Source organism: Poecilia mexicana, unplaced genomic scaffold (genome assembly GCF_051168715.1).
Source record: "Poecilia mexicana isolate PSO_F unplaced genomic scaffold, ASM5116871v1 scaffold_14, whole genome shotgun sequence".
Lineage (NCBI taxonomy): Eukaryota > Metazoa > Chordata > Actinopteri > Cyprinodontiformes > Poeciliidae > Poecilia > Poecilia mexicana.
Genome location: NW_028263383.1, coordinates 18,766,423 through 18,791,693, shown reverse-complemented (window position 1 = coordinate 18,791,693; position 25,271 = coordinate 18,766,423). Strand labels below are relative to the sequence as shown.

The following is a 25,271-nucleotide window of genomic DNA, read 5'->3' as shown; positions in this document are numbered from 1 at the left end:
GTTTGGAATGAGGATGCATGGACTATTTTGTCCCACACATTTTTATTAAAAAAGTTTTTACAACCTTATGAAATGAAGCCTGTTTCGCTTTTTTGACAAAACTTCTGTTGTAGAAAAAAATTAAGTAAACACTACATTTACAGCGAACCCTTGTTTTTCTTAGGGGTTGCGTTCCAAAAATAACCCGTGATAGGCGAAATCCTTTTTTACAGTTATTACACAGCATACATATTACATTGAAACCAAAGAACAAAACCTGTTTTCAGGTCAGCGGATGTGCGTGTGCATCAATCGGGCCTTAATGTGATCCGTAGTCATGTCATTAAAGCGTCTCCTCCAAGCTGCTTTGCGAGATTCACAGCTGTATCTATGGCAGAGTGATGGATCTCATCAAACGAGCCTCCAGTCGGGTTTTGCGCTGCCTCTAGCCAGTTTTTTTGTTGTTTTTTTCCAGCAGACATTGAAAGTTTCAGTTTCCATCTCCTGAGTGGCCAATCTGTATTAAACACCGTAACGTTATTGGCACTCAGGTAGCGCGGAGATTGTTTTTACCAATCATATGGTCAATCAACCAGCGGTCAAGCAGGGCGAAGAACACTGTAGGAAAAAAAAACTGCATAAAAAAATCTGCGAAGCAGCGATACCGTGAAAGGTGAACAGCATTACAGCGAGGGTTCACTGTATATGAAATAATTTCTAAAAAGCAACTGAGTAATTTGTAGAATGGCTTTAGCCTATTGAGTTTATCTAGGTGTATCTGGGACTTCATTCTCATGCCTGGCCTCATAATGCCTAAGCAATGAAAATGTGGATTTATTTAAATAAGACAGTTTAGTCAAACATATGCGACACTTAACCTGCAGAACATAATATGAAAGTAAATTAAAAGTCAGTTTCAGCTAAATTTGGGTTCAGATAGATCAAGTAGAAACTGACAAGAACCGGATGAAACGACAAAAATGAAAACAAATTTATTTTCCAACATAAGATCAAAATGGTCCCACACTGCGGAAACATTTTGATTGAAACTGCTAGATGATAATGTAAAAGATCAAGAATTTGTTTGGCAAATGCTTTTGACAGATTCACTTCCTTATAAACACAGTTTGGCATCCAGTGTCATTTCGAAACAGTTCCTGTATTGGTCACATGACTTGCTGAAACCAATACGCGCACCGACACGGGTGTTGGTCTATGCTCTTGATGCATGCGCCGGTGCGTCGGTGTTGCTGGACCCATCACTTGTAGAAAGGGAAAAAAGAGACTAAAAAGAAAAATAAGTAAATGTTGGTCAGAATGATTAACTATGAAAATATACTCAACAAAATGTTGATAAATATGCTAATTTATTTATTGGCGTTGAATTTTGCTATAAAAAGTTTACTATTATATTTTGGAGTGTAATTGGTTCAAAGACATGGAAATTTGTTTGATTATTTTACAATGTATTTATTTTGTTAATTTAATTAATATATGTATTTCTGTTTCTTTTGAAGTTTTTCACCGATGTGGCTGAAAGGGTAAATCACTATGGTGACCATCATACAAAAATAAAGAGGCAACAGCAAAATTGCACTAGAAAGGGACAGTCTCTACAATGAAAGTTTTAACTGGATTTAACTCAAAGAGCCTTCACAGTAAAGCAAACCTGACAAAACTTAATAGTGCATGTGGATACTATTGAATGATGTGTCATGATTACAGTGAAATGTTTTGGAAACTTTGTGTCGAATGAAAGAAATTCTCCAGAAAAAGCGCAACTAAATCCAGTATGTAGTTGCTCAACACACCCAGTCCAGGCCCTTTATAAAGGCTCCCTCCAGGTGGGAGACACAAGTTGAGTTCAACAAGGAAACATGAAGACGTTCACGCTGAGTTTTCTCCTGAGCCTTTTGGCTGCAGTGTTCTGCATGCCGGTGTCGCAGCCTACACAGCAGGAGGAGCAGTTTGCAGAGGTATGTGCACTTGACCTGTATTGAACGTACTGGGTAGTAAGAAACTAAAATGCTCTTTTATTTTAACAAGTTATGTGTTGACTAGCACATGGAGAGCAGCAGATAAAGCCTCTATGTTCTTTCTCTCCACCAGGACTACCTGAAGAGATTTTTCAACCTGACAGAAGAAAGAGGTCCATCGTTCAGAAGTGGCATCAGCTCAGTGTCTAAGAAGCTGATGGAGATGCAAACGTTCTTTGGCCTTCAGATCACAGGAAACCTGGATGCCGACACCTTGGCCATGATGAAGAAGCCACGCTGTGGCGTCCCAGACGTAGACGTTGCTCGGTTCTCCACTTTTGGAAACAATCTGAAATGGGACAAGAATGACCTCACATACAGGTGGGAGATCTCAGAAGATCACCTTTTCAGTGATGTGTACTATCACAGATGGTGTATGTGGTTTAATGTGGAACATTTTTTATGTCTTCAGGATAGAGAACTACACACCAGACATACCTGCAGCAGAGGTAGATGAATCCATTGAGAAAGCTCTTCAGGTTTGGGCCAGAGTTACTCCCCTCAGATTCACAAGGATCTACAGTGGCATAGCAGACATCATGATCTCCTTTGGTCGTGGTGGTGAGTATCAAACTCTTTTCGTGCTTATTTTGTAACAAAATCCTCGAATAAACGGGAAATGTACACGCTCAAGTGAGTTCTTTTACTTCTTTTTATACGAATTTAGTAATAAGCATGACCATCAAACAATGCTAGAAAAACGATTTCATTAATGAAAAGAAAGAGGGGACACATCAGCGCACTGAAGCGGCTACAAGCTGCCCGCTACATTTAACAATCAATTGTTTTCCTGAAATCATAGTATTTTACCCGTCACTCTTTAATTTTTTACAATTAAACAACGAAACAGTCAAATCTAAGTCTATAACCCAGCCTATAAATCAAAAGAAAAAGGAATAGTTCATCAATAATAATAGTCCATCAAAAAAGTCCATAATTAGGCAATCCAAAAAAATAAAGTTCCGTTTGCGCAAAAAAACAACGTTGGGGCCCAAAAAATATTAATCCGTCTTCGTGCACCAAAAATACAAGAAAGAAAGAAAAAAAATTGGAAGGGTCTCACCGGGTCGGCGTTTGTGTGCCCGGGCGGTTCCCTTCGTCAGGCCTGGATCGCGAGCGCATCGGGTCCGGTCAACGCTCCGTGTGGCTCTACCTTGCCTCCAGAAGACTTTTGACCCCTTTGTGAATTGCTCTGGCAACGCTTTTAGTCCAGCAGTCAGTTCTCTCCGGGCTAATCTTGCAAGCTCCTCGGACCGTCGCTCGGCGTCTCTTCCAGCGTGCTGCCACACCCCTTTCTCTTTTCTAATCAAGTGTCCTATGTTCCTTTTTATAAGTTCCGGTAAAAGTTGTGACCCAGATATATTTTTACTAAGTGGACTTTCACAAATAATATACATACATACAAGACATCCTTGTATACATATCAATACAACAAAAATTATGTGTACTTTATTAACCTATATTTTATTCTCGGAGGTTAATTTTTTTTTTTTTTTTGCTTGGGATACCTTATTTCATTGTGATGTCACAATTTTATTGGACTTTCTAGAAAAAGTTCTCTTTGTTCAAATTTAAAGTTATTTTCTTCTAACAGCACATGGTGACAACAGCCCTTTTCACGGTACTGGCGGATATATCGCTCACGCCTTTCCTCCTTCTCCCGGCATCGGAGGAGATGTACACTTTAACGATGATGAGACCTTCACTTTCCGCTCCAACACAGGTAAGTTTGTTCTTTATACCTTATACTCTTTCAGCTCTTCCTATGAGCTGATTAGTCCAACAAGAGGTGTAACTCATCCTCCGTTTCCTAGGCTATGTCCTCTTCCTGGTTGCAGCCCATGAGTTCGGCCACTCTCTGGGTTTGTCCCACTCCAACGACCCTGGTGCTCTCATGGCCCCTGTGTACTCGTACCAAGACTCAGACACGTTTGTTCTGCCACAAGATGATGTCCGAGGCATCCAGTCGCTTTATGGTTTGTGCCCCCCAAAAAATTCAGTTTGTTTGTTTTTTTAAACAAACTAGCAACAGAGTAAAAAAACTTTTCTGAACTTTTCCGTTATTAATTCCTGGGATTCAATTTTAATACCCAGGTAAAAACGAGGATCCAGTGCCTCCTGGACCAACTGCTCCCCCCACTCCTGATGTCTGTGATTCCTCCCTGGTCTTGGATGCTGTTGCCACGCTACGAGGAGAGATGTTCTTCTTCAAGAACCGGTAGCGTAGAAACCTAAGTCTCCAATCATGCCAGCTGGAGTCAACAATTTATTTTTTTAAATAACTGCTCCAAGATGTAGCTTTAGTTTCTCTCTGTCTCTTCTCAGGTTCTTCTGGCGTAGCTACCCGCAGAGTAACACCCTTCAGCAAACTCTCATAACAAACTTCTGGCCCGACGGCCCTGACAGTGTTGATGCTGCTTATGAGAGTTACCAGTCAGACAGAATCTTTTACTTTAAAGGTATTTGATATCTTTGTTAATTGATTGCATTTTTGTATGTTACCCAAACAACAGACAACAAAATAACTTTTTTTTGACAGGTCGTCAAGTTTGGGCTTTCAGTGGCTATGATCTGGTACGGGATTATCCCAAATCAATTTCCAGCTTTGGTTTGCCCAAGAAAGTCAAGAAAGTCGATGCAGCCCTCAATGACCCAGAGACTGGCAAGACTCTGTTCTTCGTTGGCAGCAATTACTACAGGTGTGTTCAAGCAAGACCAGAAATCAATAGCGAATTGTGTAAACTTGAAGTAAAGTCCAAGAAAGTTGGGAGTCTGTTCTCCTTTTCCAAGTAACATGCTTTTCTACTTTTTAATAAGAAATAATGATCATATTTTATCTTGTCCTTCTCAGCTATGATGAGACTACAAAGACGATGGACTCAGGATTCCCAAAGCGAGTTGATGAAACCTTCTCTGGAATGACCAGGAAGGTGACAGCAGCTTTACAGTACAGAGGTGAGTCGCTTCCAAAAGCACAGGATTAATGAATTGACGAAATGACTGCAGTGATTCTGTTCAGTCCTGTTCATTTTTCCTCACTAACACGTATCATCTCTGCTCTGCAGGTTTCACCTACCTCTACAGTGGACCCTACATGTATGAGTTCAGCTCAAGTACGGGGCAGATGCTGCGTCTGCTGAGAAACAGCTACTTCCTGCCCTGCACCAACTACTAGATCAGCTTTTGAAGAAAACCAATGAAGGTTCAATTAATTACAGGATTCCATCCATAATTTATAACAGTAAAACCTTTTCATGCCATTGTTTTGAGCCATAGTTTCAGGTAAATAATGAACCTTCTTCTATACAGTCTATCTTTTTATATTGACCTGATATACTTATATGCCAAAATGTTTTTTTTAAATTACACTATCTTTATATTTATTTCAGTTTACTTTGATTATTTAGACTGTTCAATTGTTTAACAATTTTCTGTTGTTTGCTTCTAATAAATAAATCAAATGTCACTTTCACTGCATGAATGTGGATTCCTTTTCGAGTGTATGAATAATTCTGTATGAGTATACTATCTAAAGGGAATGATGTCATCGGGGGGAAAAAAAAACTTTTTGTGTGTTGTCACACATGTCATTGTTATAATTTGAAATGATTTTCTTGAAATAAAAACATCTTAAATGATAAAAGTTGATCCTCTGACTTGTGCCCACAACTGAGTTTGGTAAATGTTCTGTTCTTGCACAGCACTTAAAAGCCCAGATGGCCCCAAAGTGACAGGTACTTTTCACATTTCAGTCATTCACTCATTCACACTCACTCGTTGATGGTGGCAGTTTATGAATATGTATAGCAGACTGACTGAGGCGAGGCTCCCATGCACCGGCGCCACTCGGCCCTCTGACCACCACCTCGTTTTGGATTCTTGATTTTCAAATGGGATAGATACTCGCATCATGTACTCTCGTGATGAAATCACGTACGCTGGTGATGAAATCGCCTGATGATGACATGGCAGAGTGTGTATATTCACCAGAAAAGGGATCTTTCTAGCAATAACCACAATGTTAGCAACATTTCTTTGGGGAACTAATAAATACCACAAGCGATTAAAAGTAACATCTCGGTGTGCAATAGCGTTGAAAGACAGAGAATTGATACCATCTATTGAAGCTATTTGCAAACTAAAAATGTTTTTTTGTTTGTTTGTTTTGGTTAATTTTTTGTACTTTATGTATTTTACTTTTTAAGATTTGCAAAAACTGATGAGTAAAATGAGTAAGAAGAATATTTGTATTAGATATGTAACTAAAAGAAATTATATCTACATTTAAATTCTTTCCAAAATGGTGATGTGAAGAGTGCCTGTAATGTAGAAAACCTTAATTATGTTTATGATTAATGCAATAATATGTGTTTTGAGTACTGTAGCACATTTTTAATGTATCTGCAATCACTGCTGTTGAGCAAATCTTTGTAGATGGCACATTGCTTATCAGTCATTATCGTTCCTCTCAGCGTCCTGTGTTGTGCAACTGTTGACAGAATGTAGCTTTCCATTCACAATGCAGAACATACAGGGCTTAGATTAATAAAAGTCTGCGGGGGTGGACAGTAAATCTACATGCTGACTCACAAAACTCCCTAACTGTCAGAGTTTAGATTTTCTGTGAATCAACAGATGTCACCTTAGCATTCATCATCAATCAAAGTTGCAGTACAATTAATCATGTCTGCAGATTTATGATCTGAACATAATAGTATCAACATGATAACAAAATATTCATTTGGAAGGCCCAATGAAATGCAATTGTTGTTTGAAAATAAGTAAAACCGGAAGGCACATTCATGCATATCTATCATATGTTAAAAGAAAAAATCTGTCAAATGCCTGTAAAGTCCGTCCATGTTGAATCCCCTAAGAGTGAAATTCAACAACCAATCAAATTATTTCAGGCTAGTATAAAACTCATTACACATGAAAAACATATTGATTTATTTGTCATTGAAAGATAATGTTGATGGAAAGAGCCAGGTTTCAAAGGTTTCAAGAGGCCATCCTAAAGTGGGACACTATGATGTGTGGGAGACACACGAAAATTGACAGCATATGTTGGAGTTGACTGAGCTGTGATTCAGGAATAGGCTTTCGAATGGCGAACTGTACAGAAAAGGCTTTGAGTTTCGTAAGTGTCCCATTAAATGTATGACAAGTGTCTGGTAACTCTCTATCGGTGTCAAGAGAGGTTGGAGGTCCGGTTTATTGTTTGGTCCTAAGGGAAAATGGGGAACCAGAGTTGTCAAAAGTGCTATTTACGTTCATGAGCTTGATCTCAATTGTATTTAAGTGAAAAGCATGTGGGTCAGGAACTCAGGGTCTCATGTTGACTCATGGATTTTTTCTTGGTGTCTTTAGGGCACGACAAGGGAGTGTACTGGAGCAGTTCACAATTTGTAGGAGAGAGTCAGTACATCATGTCTGAACAAATAGTTCTCAGTCAGAAAAAGCTGAAAACTATGGGATCTGATTTTTCTTCAAGCAGAGCATTTCAAGGATGTGGTGTCTTGTTCACAAGCTGGACAATGCAAAGATCTGAGCTGTAAAGCAAAGCTCTTATTATTTCATTCTATTGATGGTTTGACACTTACCTTTGGTCAAGAATTATGGAAGGTAAATTAAATGCTGAGATGCCGCACAAGCAGCTGAAATGAGCGATCTGTGTGGGGAAGCGGAGCTGGCTCAGTGAAAGGGTGAGGAGCTCCACTATTTGGAGACAACCTGAAGTGGAGCTGCTTTCTACAAAGAAAAGCTATGAGTTGTGAAGTTCATTTCACCGTCTGCAGGGAGCTTCCTGAGCTCCTCCTTTTATTCAATGTGCCACTCTTTTATTAGACTGTAGGTTAGACTCAGAACCCAGCGGAGAAACTGTATCCCCCCTTCTGACCTGGGAGTCTTTTGGTATCCACCCATAATGACTTGGTAAGTGTTGGTTGAGGAGAGGAATCTCTGAGATTAGATGGATAAATTAATAATATTGCAACTTCTTGAAAATGTGTCTCCTGTTTATTCCAGATTGATTTGAAAAAGTTATAATGTACAGAACGCTGTCTCACAAGGATAAGCTTGTGAGCTTCAGTCTTCCTTACCACAACCCTCAATCGTATGTATCATTTATTAGTCATTTTTTACAATTGAGATTTTTTTTTATTTTAATTAATTAATTCAGAACTTTAATTTATTGACATCGGTTTATGAAGACAGGTAACGTTGTTAAAATGGTTTGTAATATACAATTTTTTCTATGTGACATCATCAAAATATTCAATGAAAACATATATAGATTTTTTTTGGCAATGCTTTAACATACTGGTAAAATATATTAGCACCACTAACAGAAACTTTACAGTGTTATATACTTCTTTACAGTATTTATTTCTTTTTATGACACATGAAAAGTCTTCCCCAGGTGCATGTGCATGTACGGAACACATGTCAAAATTAATGAGTCTTGTTTTGGGGAAATTTTGTATTGTGTAAACAATCAGCTGTAAACTTCCTCTGCTACCCATAAAAGGAGTCAAGAGTCACTCTATCAAGTATGTAGTTGCTCAACACACCCAGTCCAGGCCCTTTATAAAGGCTCCCTCCAGGTGGGAGACACAAGTTGAGTTCAACAAGGAAACATGAAGACGTTCACGCTGAGTTTTCTCCTGAGCCTTTTGGCTGCAGTGTTCTGCATGCCGGTGTCGCAGCCTACACAGCAGGAGGAGCAGTTTGCAGAGGTATGTGCACTTGACCTGTATTGAACGTACTGGGTAGTAAGAAACTAAAATGCTCTTTTATTTTAACAAGTTATGTGTTGACTAGCACATGGAGAGCAGCAGATAAAGCCTCTATGTTCTTTCTCTCCACCAGGACTACCTGAAGAGATTTTTCAACCTGACAGAAGAAAGAGGTCCATCGTTCAGAAGTGGCATCAGCTCAGTGTCTAAGAAGCTGATGGAGATGCAAACGTTCTTTGGCCTTCAGATCACAGGAAACCTGGATGCCGACACCTTGGCCATGATGAAGAAGCCACGCTGTGGCGTCCCAGACGTAGACGTTGCTCGGTTCTCCACTTTTGGAAACAATCTGAAATGGGACAAGAATGACCTCACATACAGGTGGGAGATCTCAGAAGATCACCTTTTCAGTGATGTGTACTATCACAGATGGTGTATGTGGTTTAATGTGGAACATTTTTTATGTCTTCAGGATAGAGAACTACACACCAGACATGCCTGCAGCAGAGGTAGATGAATCCATTGAGAAAGCTCTTCAGGTTTGGGCCAGAGTTACTCCCCTCAGATTCACAAGGATCTACAGTGGCATAGCAGACATCATGATCTCCTTTGGTCGTGGTGGTGAGTATCAAACTCTTTTCGTGCTTATTTTATTGGACATTCTAGAAAAAGTTTTTTCTTTGATTGTTTCAATGTTAATGGAAGATGCTTTTTCTAACAGCACATGGTGATTCTTACCCATTTGATGGACCTGACGGTACTCTTGCCCATGCTTTCGCTCCTTCTCCCGGCATCGGAGGAGATGCCCACTTTGACGAAGATGAGACCTTCACTTTCCGCTCCAACACAGGTAAGTTTGTTCTTTATACCTTATACTCTTTCAGCTCTTCCTAACGCCTGATTGGTCCAACAAGAGGTGTAACTCATCCTCCGTTTCCTAGGCTATGTCCTCTTCCTGGTTGCAGCCCATGAGTTCGGCCACTCTCTGGGTTTGTCCCACTCCAACGACCCTGGTGCTCTCATGGCCCCTGTGTACTCGTACCAAGACCCAGACACGTTTGTTCTGCCACAAGATGATGTCCGAGGCATCCAGTCACTTTATGGTTAGTATCATAAAATCCATGTTTGAACAAACTAGCATTAGACTAAACTTCTTTCAGAACATATCCATTAATGATTCCTGAGATTTAATGTAATATACCATCTATTCTCCAGGCAAAAATAAGGATCCAATTCCTCCTGGACCAACTGCTCCCCCCACTCCTGATGCCTGTGATTCCTCCCTGGTCTTGGATGCTGTTGCCACGCTACGAGGAGAGATGTTGTTCTTCAAGAACGGGTATGGTAGAAGCTTAAGTTTCCGTTAATTTGAAGTTGGAGTCAGTGATTTACTTTGCAAAAAATCTGCTCCAAGATGTGCCTAATGTTTGTCCATGTGTTTCTTTCCAGATTCTTCTGGCGTATTTACCCCCAGAGTAACACCCCTCAGCAAATTCTAATAACAAACTTCTGGCCCAACGCCCCTGACAGTGTTGATGCTGCTTACGAGAGTCAGCAGTCAGACAGAGTCTTTCTCTTTAAAGGTATTTTATTTCTGTCTTTGTTGACTGATGGTATTTTTATACACAACCCAAAAGCCTTTACCCAAATAACTACTTCAAACTTTTTCTTGTCAGGTCGTCATGTTTGGGCTTTCAGTGGCTATGATCTGGTACGGGATTATCCCAAATCGATTTCCAGCTTTGGTTTGCCCAAGGACATCAAGAAAGTTGATGCGGCCCTCAATGACCCAGAGACTGGCAAGACTCTGTTCTTCATTGGCAGCAATTATTACAGGTGTGTTCAAGCAAGACCAGAAATCAATGGTGAATTGTGTGAACTTGAAGTGAAGTTCAAAAAAGTTGGGGGTCTGTTTTCTTTTTCCAAGCTTTTCTGCTTTTTAATAAGAAATAATGATCATATTTTATCTTGTCCTTTTCAGCTATGATGAGACTACAAAGACGATGGACTCAGGATTCCCAAAGCGAGTTGATGAAACCTTCTCTGGAATGACCAGGAAGGTGACAGCAGCTTTACAGTACAGAGGTGAGTCGCTTCCAAAAGCACAGGATTAATGAATTGACGAAATGACTGCAGTGATTCTGTTCAGTCCAGTTCATTTTTCCTCACTAACACGTATCATCTCTGCTCTGCAGGTTTCACCTACCTCTACAGTGGACCCTACATGTACGAGTTCAGCTTGAGGACGGGGCGGATGCTGCGTCTGCTGAGAAACAGCTACTTCCTGCCCTGCACCAACTACTAGATCAGCTTTTGAAGAAAACCAATGAAGGTTCAATTAATTACAGGATTAAATCCATAATTCATGATAGAACCTATTTATACTATTGTGTTTTCCTGTAGTTTCAGGTAAATAATGAACCCTTCTATAAAGTGTATGTTTTTTATTCTACTAATGTTCATGTACAATGTTAATGTGTTCTGGTTTTTAAGCCAATATATATTTTAAGTTATTCTATCTTTATTTTTGTTCTAATTTATTTAGATTATTTAGACAGTCCAATTTTGTGTGTTATTTACTTTTTACAAGTTAATTTATTACATTCATTGTACAAATGTGACTGCCTCAACAAAGTAATATTATAAATAGAATTACACAAAAAAATGCTGTTTTGTGTATTTTTATAAATTCAGTTATCATTTAAAACCAACCAATTTCTTCATGAAAAATACATGACCATGCATCAATGTGATACCCAAATTGAAGTTGTACGTTGTTACATGTTTTAATTCACCAGGTCGTCTAAATGAAATAAATGTGTTATGATCAAATATGTGATTCTGATTGTTTAATGAGTTTCTATAAGATGAAACAGTTTCATTTGATCAGTTCAACAGAAATATTCACAAGACTTAATATTGACTTGCATTTTTACACCAATGACTTTTGACTTTCTCAGGATTTGAGTTGTTTACTTTGAAAATACTTTATATCCAATACCAAACATAACATGTTACAACTGAACTGTACCTGTAGCATAAGCCAACTTGCTGAATACCTCTGGCCTTTTATCAGCATTTCCTCCTCCTGTCGCTGCGACTTGAACTTTGAACTCCTTGTTCAAACTGCTTTCATTTTGCTTCCTATGAAAACACGAGAACAAGCCAGTGGTGGTGAAGCCTTTTCACCCAGCAGAGGGAGGCGAGCGCAAACTGAAAGAATAAAAAAAAAAAAATCTGTACAACCAAACAAAGCATAAGCTACTATGGAATAACATTAAGAGACTTTTAGTAACAATTTAAACACAGATTTAACCAAATGTCTTAAGACTGATCCTTTTGCAGTTACGTAGACATTGATGCGAGAGCTGCCAATTGTTGTATTAACATTTGTACAGAATGCCAGAGCTGCCACAAATGTGTGGCAATGAATTGGATGATAAGGTCAACTCAAAATGCTCTGAAACAGAGAGCTTTTCTTTTACTTTAGAAACAAAAATGGGGTTGGTTAGGATGGGATTTTGTTTGTTGCTTTCTAAATTTCTCATGCAAAATTTAAGATACAATTTACTGATTAAGTAAATTAATTTGTATTCACAGGGACCAATGCAGATCTGGATTTGCTAATCAGGAGGTTCTGGGGAAATCCCATTGACCAGTCTAATATTTGGGTCACAAGGGCTTGTTATATATATATTTTTTAATTTATTTTTAATTTAATTGGTATGCAGAGATAGCACGGGTTCAGTGGTGGTTTCTAATATGGCCGAAATGGGCAAAATCCCAGGGCGGCATCTTGTGTAGGTGGCATAAAAATTGAAGGCTGAAGATGAGCCTCCATATGATCCTGGTCCAATGTATATGACAAAGTGTTTATTTTACATTTCTTAAATTGGTCAACGTTAGTCTTTTTAATTTTCAGACAGTTTGTAGTAACCACCCATAAACCGCAGAACTAACACAAGTGATGAAGATTAATTTTCTTACTCCATTACAAAGTCATCAAAAAGCAATATAAGTATGGACTATCAACCATAATAAGAAATCAGATAATTTTAACTAAAATCATAGACAACAGAAAACAACCCTTGTGAGAGTTCACAAGCATTTAATATAACATGATCAGCAGATGTTAACTTGTAGTAATTTTCCAGCACCAAACACAATTATTCCAAATAAGAATACTTGTGCAAGTGTCTTAAAAATTAGAGATATTTCCAAAGAACCCCCTTTATTATTAATTGTTTAAATTAAAATGGCTGGTTCAATCTCTGGGCTCTCCAATCTCTTGGGACGAGGTGACCGAAAGAACAAGGTCACGGATACAAGCAGGGTTTTGTCCCTAGGGTGTCTGGGCTCTCCCTCAGAGATAGGATGAGAAGCTCGGTCATCTGGGAGGGACTCAGAGTAGAGCCGCTGCTCCTTCACGTCGAGAGGAGTCAGTTGAGGTGGTTCGGGCATCTGGTCAGGATGCCTCCTGGATGCCTCCCTGGTGAGGTGTTCCAGGAACGTCCCACCAGGAGGAGGCCCCGGGGAAGACCTAGGACACGCTGGAGAGACTGTTTCTCGGCTGGCCTGGGAACGGCTTGAGATTCCCCCGGAGGAGCTGGAAGAAGTGGCTGGGGAGAGGGAAGTCTGGGCCTCCATTCTGAAGCTGCTACCCCCACGACCCGATCCCGGATAAGCGGAAGAAAAAGAAAATGGATGGATGGATGGATGTATGGATGTATGGATGGATGGATGGATGGATGGATCTATCAGCTGACTCTCTTGAACAGCTGATGAGGGGAAAACTTCAGTTGATTTCTTTTTTTTCTGCATGCTTGATGTAAATTGATTTCCTTGAAATCATTTTACATCCAGCTGTAAAATCAGACTGTAAATCGCCTTTGTTAAAGCCTGATGTTTATCATAAGAGACGGGCTCTTCAGATTCCAAGTTAGTCACACACAGACTGTAATCTTGGGATGATCTGGACTGCGTTATTTCTGTGTCATGGTTGTGAGAAAAATGAGTATTCAGGGAGCACAGAAATAACAGAGAGGAGAAAAGTTGCTGACAAGCACGATCAGAAGGAAACAAAAGTGGAAGTAAAACAAGACAGTATTTGATTATGTTGTGCTGTTGCACATGGTTGGCATTCAAAAGTTATTTGTTAGACATTATTATTATCAATTCCTTGGACACTCAAAGCAAGGGCTGTTTTTTAGTTGTTGGCATAAAGTTGTGCACAGTGATGCAGGTAACATGTCTGATGTTACTTATGCTCAGTTTCAGATGGGAAAGTGGGAGCAACTCCTGACTATCCCCAGTTTCAACTTGTAATGTCGACTTTGCATTTGAAATAATGATAAAAAACTTATCCGATGTAATTATTATCAAATCAGTAATCAGTTTAAATTTACTCATCCAAGTAACTGTGTGTTACTAATTTTGTAAATTGTTTTGTAATTTTTTTGCAATGTGTTGAATGACAAGTCAGCATGAAGAAACGTCATGTGTATCATACCTGTTTTCTATCTGGAAATACCGTCACTATTCTGAGTGCATGTCTTTCATTTTTTTAATATGAAAAACATGTAGTTTGTTTAGGAAAAACTACATGTTTTTCATGAAAAAACATGTTTTTAAGTTTTGCTTAAAATCATAGGGTTTTTTAAGATGAACTGTCAGGAGAAACATTGATGATGTCAATATTATAAATGTCCTAATAAAGGGAGTATTCACAAGATTGGTTGTGATTTTTAGATTGAGGAGGAGTGTTGTTGTTGGCAGCTGCTGGATGTAACTAATAAAATTTTCCACTAACTACGAGAATCTTTGGCTCTCATACTTGCTTTATGTGGATAATGTGGTACGACCGGCTTCTTTAGCTTCTGACTTTCTGCATCCAAAGTTATGAATGAATGTGTACTGCCACCTCTTGGTAGGGGGCCAGTTTCTGCCACAAACTAGTTCAAGACTCCTGGTATCTCACTACTGCAGGAAGCCCAGAGTATGGATTATATATTCTCATTCTGGCTTGTGAATGCTTTTGGATCTCACAGAAAAAGCTAAAGTGATTTCAATCCTGAGTTTGCTCCCTCCCACACCCAAGAAAAGTTAAGCAGAAAAAGCACAATAAATAAATAATAAGGAACTTGTTGAACATTGTCTTCTTCTCTCTTAAATAAGTATCTATAAATTAATTCAATGCATGCAATGTTGTCTGAGCAATAAGAACTTGTGAATGTTAATAAACCCAACTTTCCGATATCTAATACACTACACCTATTTTTGTTATTAGAAAAAAGTTATGTATCCTTTTTCAGGAAGAGCTAAAATCTTTGACACTTTTTGAGTGATGTACTGTATCCTTCATTTCTGATATCAACAGATCTATTTGTATCACGCTTCAACCACTGAAAAACAATTACAATCTTGCTTATGAGTTTGCAATGCTTGTTTCTTTACAGGAAAAATACTCTTATACTACATGTGGCAACAACATAGACGGCGTGTCATAATTACAGTCTTCCCAAGGTGCATGTGGCAACAATACGGAGCACATGTCATAATTAAAGTGTCTTGTTTTGGGGAAATTTTGTATTGTGTAAACAATCAGCTGTAAACTTCCTCTGCTACCCATAAAAGGAGTCAAGAGTCACTCTATCAAGTATGTAGTTGCTCAACACACCCAGTCCAGGCCCTTTATAAAGGCTCCCTCCAGGTGGGAGACACAAGTTGAGTTCAACAAGGAAACATGAAGACGTTCACGCTGAGTTTTCTCCTGAGCCTTTTGGCTGCAGTGTTCTGCATGCCGGTGTCGCAGCCTACACAGCAGGAGGAGCAGTTTGCAGAGGTATGTGCACTTGACCTGTATTGAACGTACTGGGTAGTAAGAAACTAAAATGCTCTTTTATTTTAACAAGTTATGTGTTGACTAGCACATGGAGAGCAGCAGATAAAGCCTCTATGTTCTTTCTCTCCACCAGGACTACCTGAAGAGATTTTTCAACCTGACAGAAGAAAGAGGTCCATCGTTCAGAAGTGGCATCAGCTCAGTGTCTAAGAAGCTGATGGAGATGCAAACGTTCTTTGGCCTTCAGATCACAGGAAACCTGGATGCCGACACCTTGGCCATGATGAAGAAGCCACGCTGTGGCGTCCCAGACGTAGACGTTGCTCGGTTCTCCACTTTTGGAAACAATCTGAAATGGGACAAGAATGACCTCACATACAGGTGGGAGATCTCAGAAGATCACCTTTTCAGTGATGTGTACTATCACAGATGGTGTATGTGGTTTAATGTGGAACATTTTTTATGTCTTCAGGATAGAGAACTACACACCAGACATGCCTGCAGCAGAGGTAGATGAATCCATTGAGAAAGCTCTTCAGGTTTGGGCCAGAGTTACTCCCCTCAGATTCACAAGGATCTACAGTGGCATAGCAGACATCATGATCTCCTTTGGTCGTGGTGGTGAGTATCAAACTCTTTTCGTGCTTATTTTATTGGACATTCTAGAAAAAGTTTTTTCTTTGATTGTTTCAATGTTAATGGAAGATGCTTTTTCAAACAGCACATGGTGATTTTTACCCATTTGATGGACCTGACGGTACTCTTGCCCATGCTTTCGCTCCTTCTCCCGGCATCGGAGGAGATGCCCACTTTGACGAAGATGAGACCTTCACTTTCCGCTCCAACACAGGTAAGTTTGTTCTTTATACCTTATACTCTTTCAGCTCTTCCTAACGCCTGATTGGTCCAACAAGAGGTGTAACTCATCCTCCGTTTCCTAGGCTACGTCCTCTTCCTGGTTGCAGCCCATGAGTTCGGCCACTCTCTGGGTTTGTCCCACTCCAACGACCCTGGTGCTCTCATGGCCCCTGTGTACTCGTACCAAGACCCAGACACGTTTGTTCTGCCACAAGATGATGTCCGAGGCATCCAGTCACTTTATGGTTAGTATCATAAAATCCATGTTTGAACAAACTAGCATTAGACTAAACTTCTTTCAGAACATATCCATTAATGATTCCTGAGATTTAATGTAATATACCATCTATTCTCCAGGCAAAAATGAGGATCCAATTCCTCCTGGACCAACTGCTCCCCCCACTCCTGATGTCTGTGATTCATCCCTGGTCTTCGATGCTGTTGCCATGCTACGAGGAGAGATGTTGTTCTTCAAGAACGGGTATGGTAGAAGCTTAAGTTTCCGTTAATTTGAAGCTGGAGTCAATGATTTACTTTGCAAAAAATCTGCTCCAAGATGTGCCTAATGTTTGTCCATGTGTTTCTTTCCAGATTTTTCTGGCGTATTTACCCCCAGAGTAACACCCCTCAGCAAACTCTCATCACAAACTTCTGGCCCAACGCCCCTGACAGTGTTGATGCTGCTTATGAGAGTCAGCAGTCAGACAAAGTCTTTCTCTTTAAAGGTATTTTATTTTTGTCTTTGTTGACTGATGGTATTTTTATACGCAACCCAAAAGCCTTTACCCAAATAATTACTTCAAACTTTTTCTTGACAGGTCGTCAAGTTTGGGCTTTCAGTGGCTATGATCTGGTACGGGATTATCCCAAATCGATTTCCAGCTTTGGTTTGCCCAAGAACATCAAGAAAGTTGATGCGGCCCTCAATGACCCAGAGACTGGCAAGACTCTGTTCTTCGTTGGCAGCAATTACTACAGGTGTGTTCAAGCAAGACCAGAAATCAATGGTGAATTGTGTGAACTTGAAGTGAAGTTCAAAAAAGTTGGGGGTCTGTTTTCCTTTTCCAAGCTTTTCTGCTTTTTAATAAGAAATAATGATCATATTTTATCTTGTCCTTTTCAGCTATGATGAGACTACAAAGACGATGGACTCAGGATTCCCAAAGCGAGTTGATGAAACCTTCTCTGGAATGACCAGGAAGGTGACAGCAGCTTTACAGTACAGAGGTGAGTCGCTTCCAAAAGCACAGGATTAATGAATTGACGAAATGACTGCAGTGATTCTGTCCAATCCAGTTCATTTTTCCTCACTAACACGTATCATCTCTGCTCTGCAGGTTTCACCTACCTCTACAGTGGACCCTACATGTACGAGTTCAGCTTGAGGACGGGGCGGATGCTGCGTCTGCTGAGAAACAGCTACTTCCTGCCCTGCACCAACTACTAGATCAGCTTTTGAAGAAAACCAATGAAGGTTCAATTAATTACAGGATTCCATCCATAATTCATGATAAAACCTATTTATACTGTTGTGTTGTCCTGTAGTTTCAGGTAAATAATGAACCTTTATATAAAGTGTATGTTTTTTTTATTTTATTTTATTAATGTTCATGTATAATGTTAATGTATAATGTTAATGTATTATGGTTTTTATGCCAAAATATTTGTTTAAGTTATTCTAAGTTAATTTTTATTGTAATTTATTTATATTATTTGGACAGTCCAATTTTGTGTGTTATTTACTTTTTACAAGTTAATTTGTTACATTCATTGTACAAATGTGACTGCCTCAACAAAGTAATATTACAAATAGAATTACATAATAAAAAATGCTGTTTTTTGTATTTTTATAAATTCAGTTATCATTTAAAACCAACCAATTTCTTCGTGAAAAATACATGACCATGCATCAACTATAACTGACATGTTATACCCAAATTGAAGTTGTACGTTGTTACATGTTTTCATTCACCAGGTCGTCTAAATGAAATAAATGTGTTATGATCAAATATGTGATTCTGATTGTTTAATGAGTTTCTATAAGATGAAACAGTTTCATTTGATCAGTTCAACAGAAATATTCACAAGACTTAATATTGACTTGCATTTTTACACCAATGACTTTTGACTTTCTCAGGATTTGAGTTGTTTACTTTGAAAATACTTTATATCCAATACCAAACATAACATGTTACAACTGAACTGTACCTGTAGCTTAAGCCAACTTGCTTAATACCTCTGGCCTTTTATCAGCATTTCCTCCTCCTGTTGCTGCTACTTGAACTTTGAACTCCCTGTTCAAACTGCTTTCATTTTGCTTCCTATGAAAACACAAGAACAAGCCAGTGGTGGTGAAGCCTTTTCACCCAGCAGAGGAAGGCGAGCGCAAACTGAAAGAATAAAAATAAATAAATAAAAATCTGTACAACCAAACAAAGCATAAGCTTTGTGTTGTTGGGGCGCCATGAGGAAACTTGGGCCCCATGACAAAAAATTTAATTGGGCCCACCAGCTGTTACAGTATCTAGAGTATTTGACCCATAAAAAGCGGCACAATTTTAAAGGCATGCAACTGCCTTGCTTTCTTGTCATGACAGTTTGTTATGACACAGATAATCTGTGAAAAGATTAATCTCCTCCACCTCCTCCGTGACCTACCACTGATGACTAAAGATTGTGATTGACATCTCTAAAACTCACCTCCTGCCTCTGACTGATTGTTTCTAGAGAGCAGTAGTCTGTTAGCTTAGCTACAGACTACTGTTTGCCTCCAATTCTAGTGAAATGGAGGCAAACAGTAGTCTGTAGCTAAGCTAACTATGCTAAATGGTTGATAATCTCACCCAGTCTACCCACCTCTCTTGGAGACAAACTGGGCTACAAATTGACCCTCTTGTCGTTTTTCTCTCTCTCCTTTTGAAAACCTTATATTTTTTCTTAGCAGTATAGTAAATGTCACAGTCGTTCTTGTCTTATTCTAACTGCTGGCTGAACGCGTCACAGTCAAGCGCGCCAAGCAGGAACGAACCATTTCATGCAGATCCAGAAGGGTGTTCAGGGCAAATATAGATGTGTGCTTTTTGGTCTAGAAGGTGTAACATTTAATTTAAGCTGATAAAAACTATTTTAAAATCACGATATAATTAATTTTGTAATTGACAGGGCCCCAATTTTTCTTCTATTTCTATGAAGAAAAAAATAAATAAATAACTGTTTTATGGAGGGCCCCCTGTCGGTCAGCGGCCCTTGGAATTGTCCTAACTTTTCCTCCTTCACGGCGTCCCTGTCTATGCAATATTATCAAGACACTTTTAGTAACATTTTAAACACAGATTTAACCAAATGTCTTAAGGCTGATCCTTTTGCAGTTGCGTAGACATTGATGCCAGAGCTGTCAACTGTTGTTTTAACATTGGTACAGAATGCCAGAGCTGCCACAAATGTGTGGCAATGAATTGGATGATAAGGTCAACTCAAAATGCTGTGAAACAGAGTCTTTTATTCTTTTTTTTAAATTGGGTTGGTTAGGATGGGATGTTGTTTGTTGCATTCTAAATTTCACATGCAAAATTTATGCTACAGCTTACTTATTAAATAAATGAATTTGTATTCACAGTATTCACATACAGATCTGGATTTGCTAATCAGGAGGTTCTGAGGAAATCCCACTGACCGGTCTAATATTTGGGCCACAAGGGCTTGTTATATATTTTTTTTATTATTTGAATCGGTGTGCAGTCATAGCACGGGTTCAGTGGTGGTTTCTAATATAGCCGAAATGGGCAAACTCCCAGGGCGGCATCTTGTGTGGGTGGCATAAAAATTGAAGGCTGAAGATGAGTCGTAATACGACCCTGGTCTAATCTTTATGACAAAGTGTTTATTTTACATTTCTTAAATTGGTCAATGTTAGTCTTTTTAATTTTCAGACAGTTTGTAGTAACCTCCCATAAACCGCAGAACTAACACAAGTGATGAAGATTAATTAATTTTCTTACTCCATTACAAAGTGATCAAACGGCAATATAAGTATGGACTATCAACCATGATAATAAATCAGATAACTTTAACTAAAATCATAGACAAAAAAAAAAAAAAAACTTTAGAAATGTTGTATAAATGTGCAGTGGGGTGAATTAAAAGACTACATTTTCCAGATTTTTTTTTGTTGTAGACCTACTGCTTTTGTTAGTGACAAACTTCAGTAACAGAGGATGTGATGGAGCCACAAGAATTTCATCCTTCTTTTTAAAAAAATCAGCTCAATATGCAGCTTGGCTTCAGATACCTGCTCAACTCCAATAGCCTTGCTGACTAATTCAATAATATGCTCCATTTTTTAAAGATCCTGATTAATACTAGTTAATATAACAACTTAAGTGTGGCTATTATTATCTTAAAAACTAAGGTGTTTATCAGTGTTGTGGTACTCGAAGTTGGTCTTGGTCTTAAGACCGGTCTTAAGACCATTTTTTGATGGTCTCGGTCTCGTCTCGGACTCGACCGCATTTGGTCTCGGTCTTGTCTCGGTCTCGGGCGCTGAGGACTCGGCATTTTATTTCAAGACCAGTCAAGACCGCAACTGTGAAAATATCACTAAACGTACAGCATTCTGTCCACTTTATTTGTTAACATCTTTGTTTTCAGTGGATGCAAAACGCACCGATTAAAATCCAAGCAACTACGTGTTTCTGTTACTCCCCCCTCCCCTTCCCACCTTTCACTCGCGCACGGCGCTCCAGGACATGCGCAGTGGTTTCCTCTCAGCGGCAGAAAATGCTTGTTTAATCGTCAGTAATATAATAGCGCTGCATAAATAGTAAGAAATCCGATGGCCACAGCTAACTCAGCAGCGCTTCGCTTTCACAGATGGTGGGGACAACGTCTAACTTTTTTCGTCACTTAGAAAAGTAGCTCAAAGAAGGTAAGCTCGGTTAACGTGATGTTAGCAAAGCTAGCTGTACAGAGACACATAAGCATTGTGATGAAAAATGTTATCACTCACTGTGCTGAATTATTGTGCGGAGGTGTTGACTGACTTGTCGCATATATGGGACAACGCTATGTCCAAAAGTCTGCAATATAGTGAGGTGACATTCAGAAACAGTCGATTCTTCTCCAGGCTCTTTACTTATTAGATAGGACTGGAATGTCACTCACTGAGAGCCGTTGTTCTATCAGATAGCCATACGCTGTCAGGATAGCATACATGCATTAAGCATTAAGAAATCCGACCGTCAGAGGAGTTGTTTGTTCATCATACGCAGCAAGTTATGATGAACATAAGTCATTAAATTGTTTTCAATGATAACTATATAGATATACATGTGTTGTCATGGTTTCAAAGTGTATTTAAAGCAGGTCTGGCTGCAGCTGGAGTCAGCTACAACACACGCCCGTGTAAAACTCACTTAACTGCTAAGTCAGGATGCCATACAACTGTTAATAACAAAGTGTATGACGATCTACGTCATGATTCTATGTTGTTGATTAAATAAAATCTTATGGTAATGACGTGTCTGACAGATATAGCCGGTGTTCTATCACATAGCCATACATGCAGTGAGTACCATGCCAGCGCATGCGCATTAAGTCCGACCGTCAGTGTAGTTGTCAGCATACGCAACAAGTTATGACGAAAATAAGTAATTAAATTGTTTATAATATGTCATAATATGATAACTAGATGGATATACATGCGTTGTCGTGGTTTCAAAGTGTGTTTAAAGCAGGTCTGGCTGGAGCTGGATGCCATACAACTGTTAATAACCAAGTGTACGATGATCTACGTCATGATTCTATGTTGATGATTAAATAAATCATATGGTAATGACAGCGTATGCATGTCTGAGCTAAGGTATGACTATCTGACAATGTATGCTGATCTGACAGAACACCGTGATCTGACCTGACAGAACACCCGTTCTTTGTTCTAGTAATGCTCTGTGTACACTGCATCATTATTTTATTTGATGTACGTTGATATTTAAATTAACAAATAACTAAAACACAAGAACGAAAGAGCACGCAGAGCATGCACATTGCTCTTTGATTGTTTTTGTTCAAAGTGGCAGCTATAATGTCTGCCATGGTGTCAGACTACCTGGCTTCATGTACTGGGAGAGAGAGTGAAAACAGTCACGATGAGCGCCTTCTGTCTGGTTACTTCTTGCTTGTTGCTCCTTGGTCAGTGTTCATGGTTGAACGTTATTTACCGTCAGGGCATTGCCTCAATTGCTATGTTTAATGGTGCAGACAGTGGTGGCTTCTTATATGAGCAATATGTGCAAATGCCCAGGGCGTTATGTTTTTTGGGATGGCACGAGACCATCACATTTTTTAGCACATAAATGGAATATTTAATATTGGTAAAATGTATTTAATATCTAGGTGTTTTATGGTAATATGGATCTTTCAGATTATTTTGAGAAGCAATTTCGATCATATTTTACATTTTATAGTATCATGTAGCGCGGGCCGCTGGTCTTGGTCTTGACTCGGTCTCGACTCCCCTCGGTCTTGGTCTTGACTTGGTCTCGGACCCCAAAAGTCTTGGTCTTGTCTCGGTCTCGATACACTCTGGTCTTGGTCTTGTCTTGGTCTCGGGTTGGGTGGTCTTGAACACAACACTGGTGTTTATTGAAAGCTAATTGAGTCATCGGACCTGAAGAATCATTTTAATACGTATGTATGGAATTTCAAGTTTTTAATTAAACATTATTTATAACCTGAAATGATAAATTGCCAATTAAATCTAATGGCTAGCACTGCAATCTGCAAACTGCACAATAATAAAATTTAATAAATTAAATTAATTTAATGATTTTCTTGTTTATGTTATTATTATTAGGCGACTTGAGAGTTGCATGTCTTGAGTTTGGGACTTACATGTCTTTGCTTATAACCTGAGCGGTAATAGAGACGCACTTGTGATGTGAAAAGCAATAGTGACCTCTGGCGGTCAGTGATATTATCTGCCCTGATACTGAACCTGTAAGAGGTTGTCTATTTTTATTTGCAGACACGCTGACTTCAGAAATTGCTGAAGACATTAGTTTCAAAACACAATTATTCCATATAGGAATAAAAGCCGTCGTTCCGCTTATAAAGGCCATTTATAAGCCTTTATATACATAATAATATACATTTATTATTAAATATTTAAATTAAAATGGCTGGTTCCATGGTTCTGTCAGCTGACTGTCTTAAACAGCTGATGAGGGGAAAAAACTTGAGATGTTTTTTTTTCTTTATGCATGCTTGATGTGTGGGGGTGGGAGGGATTTCCACTAGTTTATCCTCTGAGTACACCAGGTGAAAAAGTTAATATGACGACCAAGCCCCTATTTATCAGTGACTAATTGCTCCAGAGGGAATTGTTAAAGAATGGAAAAATTGTTTCCCTGAAATCATTTTACATCCAGCTGTAAAATCAGACAGTAAATCGCCTTTGTTAAAGCCTGATGTTTATCATAAGAGACGGGCTCTTCAGATTCCAAGTTAGTCGCACAAAGACTGTAATCTTGGAATGATCTGGACTGCGTTATTTCTGTGACTTTGGGCACTTTGTTGTGTCATGGTTGCGAGAAAAATGAGTATTCAGGGAGCACAGAAATAACAGAGAGGGGAAAAGCTGCTGACAAGGACGATCAGAAGGAAACAAAAGTGGAAGTAAAACAAGACAGTATTTGATTATGTTGTACTGTTGCACATGGTTGGCATTCAAAAGTTGTTTGTTAAAGACCTTATTGTTATCCATTCCTTGGACCCTCAAAACAAGGGCTGTTTCTTAGATGATGGGAACTCCTGACTATCCCCAGTTTGAACTTTTAATGCCGACTTTGCATTTGAAATAATAATAATAGGGAACTTATCCAACGCAATTATTATCAAACCACTAATCAGTTTAGAGTTACTCATCCAAGTGACTGTGCGTTACTAATTTTGTCATTTTTCTTTGTAAAAATATGTTCTGTTTTCTTGTGCTGTGTTGAATGACAAGTCAGCATGAGGAAACGTCATGTGTATCATACCTGTTTTCTATCTGGAAATACCGTCACTATTCTGAGTGCATGTCTTTCATTTTTTTAATATGAAAAACATGTAGTTTGTTTAGGAAAAACTACATGTTTTTCATGAAAAAACATGTTTTTAAGTTTAGCTTAAAATCATAGGGTTTTTTAAGATGAACTGTCAGGAGAAACATTGATGATGTCAATGTTATAAATGTCCTAATAAAGGGAGTATTCACAAGATTGGTTGTGATTTTTAGATTGAGGAGGAGTGTTGTTGTTGGCAGCTGCTGGATGTAACTAATAAAATTTTCCACTAACTACGAGAATCTTTGGCTCTCATACTTGCTTTATGTGGATAATGTGGTACGACCGGCTTCTTTAGCTTCTGACTTTCTGCATCCAAAGTTATGAATGAATGTGTACTGCCACCTCTTGGTAGGGGGCCAGTTTCTGCCACAAACTAGTTCAAGACTACTGGTATCTCACTACTGCAGGAAGCCCAGAGTATGGATTATATATTCTCATTCTGGCTTGTGAATGCTTTTGGATCTCACAGAAAAAGCTAAAGTGATTTCAATCCTGAGCTTGCTCCCTCCCACACCCAAGAAAAGTTAAGCAGAAAAAGCACAATAAATAAATAATAAGGAACTTGTTGAACATTGTCTTCTTCTCTCTTAAATAAGTATCTATAAATTAATTCAATGCATGCAATGTTGTCTGAGCAATAAGAACTTGTGAATGTTAATAAACCCAACTTTCCGATATCCAATACACTACACCTATTTTTGTTATTAGAAAAAAGTTA

The 25,271-nt window shown here is 38.9% G+C and overlaps 3 protein-coding genes across 3 annotated transcripts; all 3 read left to right on the top strand.

Annotated features, from left to right (window-relative positions):
* The first annotated feature begins 1,823 nt into the window (after positions 1 to 1,823).
* LOC106907733 (collagenase 3-like) lies at positions 1,824 to 5,658 on the top strand. The gene is made up of 10 exons (XM_088012309.1): positions 1,824 to 1,955; positions 2,089 to 2,336; positions 2,428 to 2,576; positions 3,610 to 3,738; positions 3,830 to 3,991; positions 4,110 to 4,233; positions 4,341 to 4,474; positions 4,555 to 4,714; positions 4,867 to 4,970; positions 5,081 to 5,658. Exons 1-10 carry the CDS (start codon positions 1,857 to 1,859, stop codon positions 5,188 to 5,190), a joined length of 1,419 nt encoding a protein of 472 aa, XP_087868435.1. The 5' UTR covers positions 1,824 to 1,856; the 3' UTR covers positions 5,191 to 5,658.
* A 2,941-nt stretch (positions 5,659 to 8,599) lies between these two features.
* Positions 8,600 to 11,584, top strand: LOC148155515 (collagenase 3-like). The gene is made up of 10 exons (XM_088012306.1): positions 8,600 to 8,752; positions 8,886 to 9,133; positions 9,225 to 9,373; positions 9,474 to 9,602; positions 9,694 to 9,855; positions 9,968 to 10,091; positions 10,202 to 10,335; positions 10,429 to 10,588; positions 10,734 to 10,837; positions 10,948 to 11,584. Exons 1-10 carry the CDS (start codon positions 8,654 to 8,656, stop codon positions 11,055 to 11,057), a joined length of 1,419 nt encoding a protein of 472 aa, XP_087868432.1. The 5' UTR covers positions 8,600 to 8,653; the 3' UTR covers positions 11,058 to 11,584.
* Positions 11,585 to 15,435: 3,851 nt separating this feature from the next.
* On the top strand, positions 15,436 to 18,460 carry LOC106907731 (collagenase 3-like). Its single transcript, XM_088012307.1, has 10 exons — positions 15,436 to 15,593; positions 15,727 to 15,974; positions 16,066 to 16,214; positions 16,315 to 16,443; positions 16,535 to 16,696; positions 16,809 to 16,932; positions 17,043 to 17,176; positions 17,270 to 17,429; positions 17,575 to 17,678; positions 17,789 to 18,460. The coding sequence occupies exons 1-10, from the start codon at positions 15,495 to 15,497 to the stop codon at positions 17,896 to 17,898; spliced, it is 1,419 nt and encodes a 472-aa protein (XP_087868433.1). The 5' UTR covers positions 15,436 to 15,494; the 3' UTR covers positions 17,899 to 18,460.
* The last annotated feature ends 6,811 nt before the right edge of the window (positions 18,461 to 25,271 follow it).

What these genes read in the sequence shown, in the direction of transcription:
- LOC106907733 (XM_088012309.1), top strand. Translation starts at nt 1,857, where the DNA reads ATGAAGACGTTCACGCTGAGTTTTCTCCTGAGCCTTTTGGCTGCAGTG. An exon ending in AGGCATCCAGTCGCTTTATG is followed by an intron (nt 3,992 to 4,109) that starts GTTTGTGCCCCC and finishes TTTAATACCCAG; the next exon opens with GTAAAAACGAGGATCCAGTG. An exon ending in AGCAGCTTTACAGTACAGAG is followed by an intron (nt 4,971 to 5,080) that starts GTGAGTCGCTTC and finishes TCTGCTCTGCAG; the next exon opens with GTTTCACCTACCTCTACAGT.
- LOC106907731 (XM_088012307.1), top strand. Translation starts at nt 15,495, where the DNA reads ATGAAGACGTTCACGCTGAGTTTTCTCCTGAGCCTTTTGGCTGCAGTG. An exon ending in CACTTTCCGCTCCAACACAG is followed by an intron (nt 16,444 to 16,534) that starts GTAAGTTTGTTC and finishes TCCGTTTCCTAG; the next exon opens with GCTACGTCCTCTTCCTGGTT. An exon ending in GTTGGCAGCAATTACTACAG is followed by an intron (nt 17,430 to 17,574) that starts GTGTGTTCAAGC and finishes TGTCCTTTTCAG; the next exon opens with CTATGATGAGACTACAAAGA.
- LOC148155515 (XM_088012306.1), top strand. Translation starts at nt 8,654, where the DNA reads ATGAAGACGTTCACGCTGAGTTTTCTCCTGAGCCTTTTGGCTGCAGTG. An exon ending in GATCTCCTTTGGTCGTGGTG is followed by an intron (nt 9,374 to 9,473) that starts GTGAGTATCAAA and finishes TTTTTCTAACAG; the next exon opens with CACATGGTGATTCTTACCCA. An exon ending in CACTTTCCGCTCCAACACAG is followed by an intron (nt 9,603 to 9,693) that starts GTAAGTTTGTTC and finishes TCCGTTTCCTAG; the next exon opens with GCTATGTCCTCTTCCTGGTT.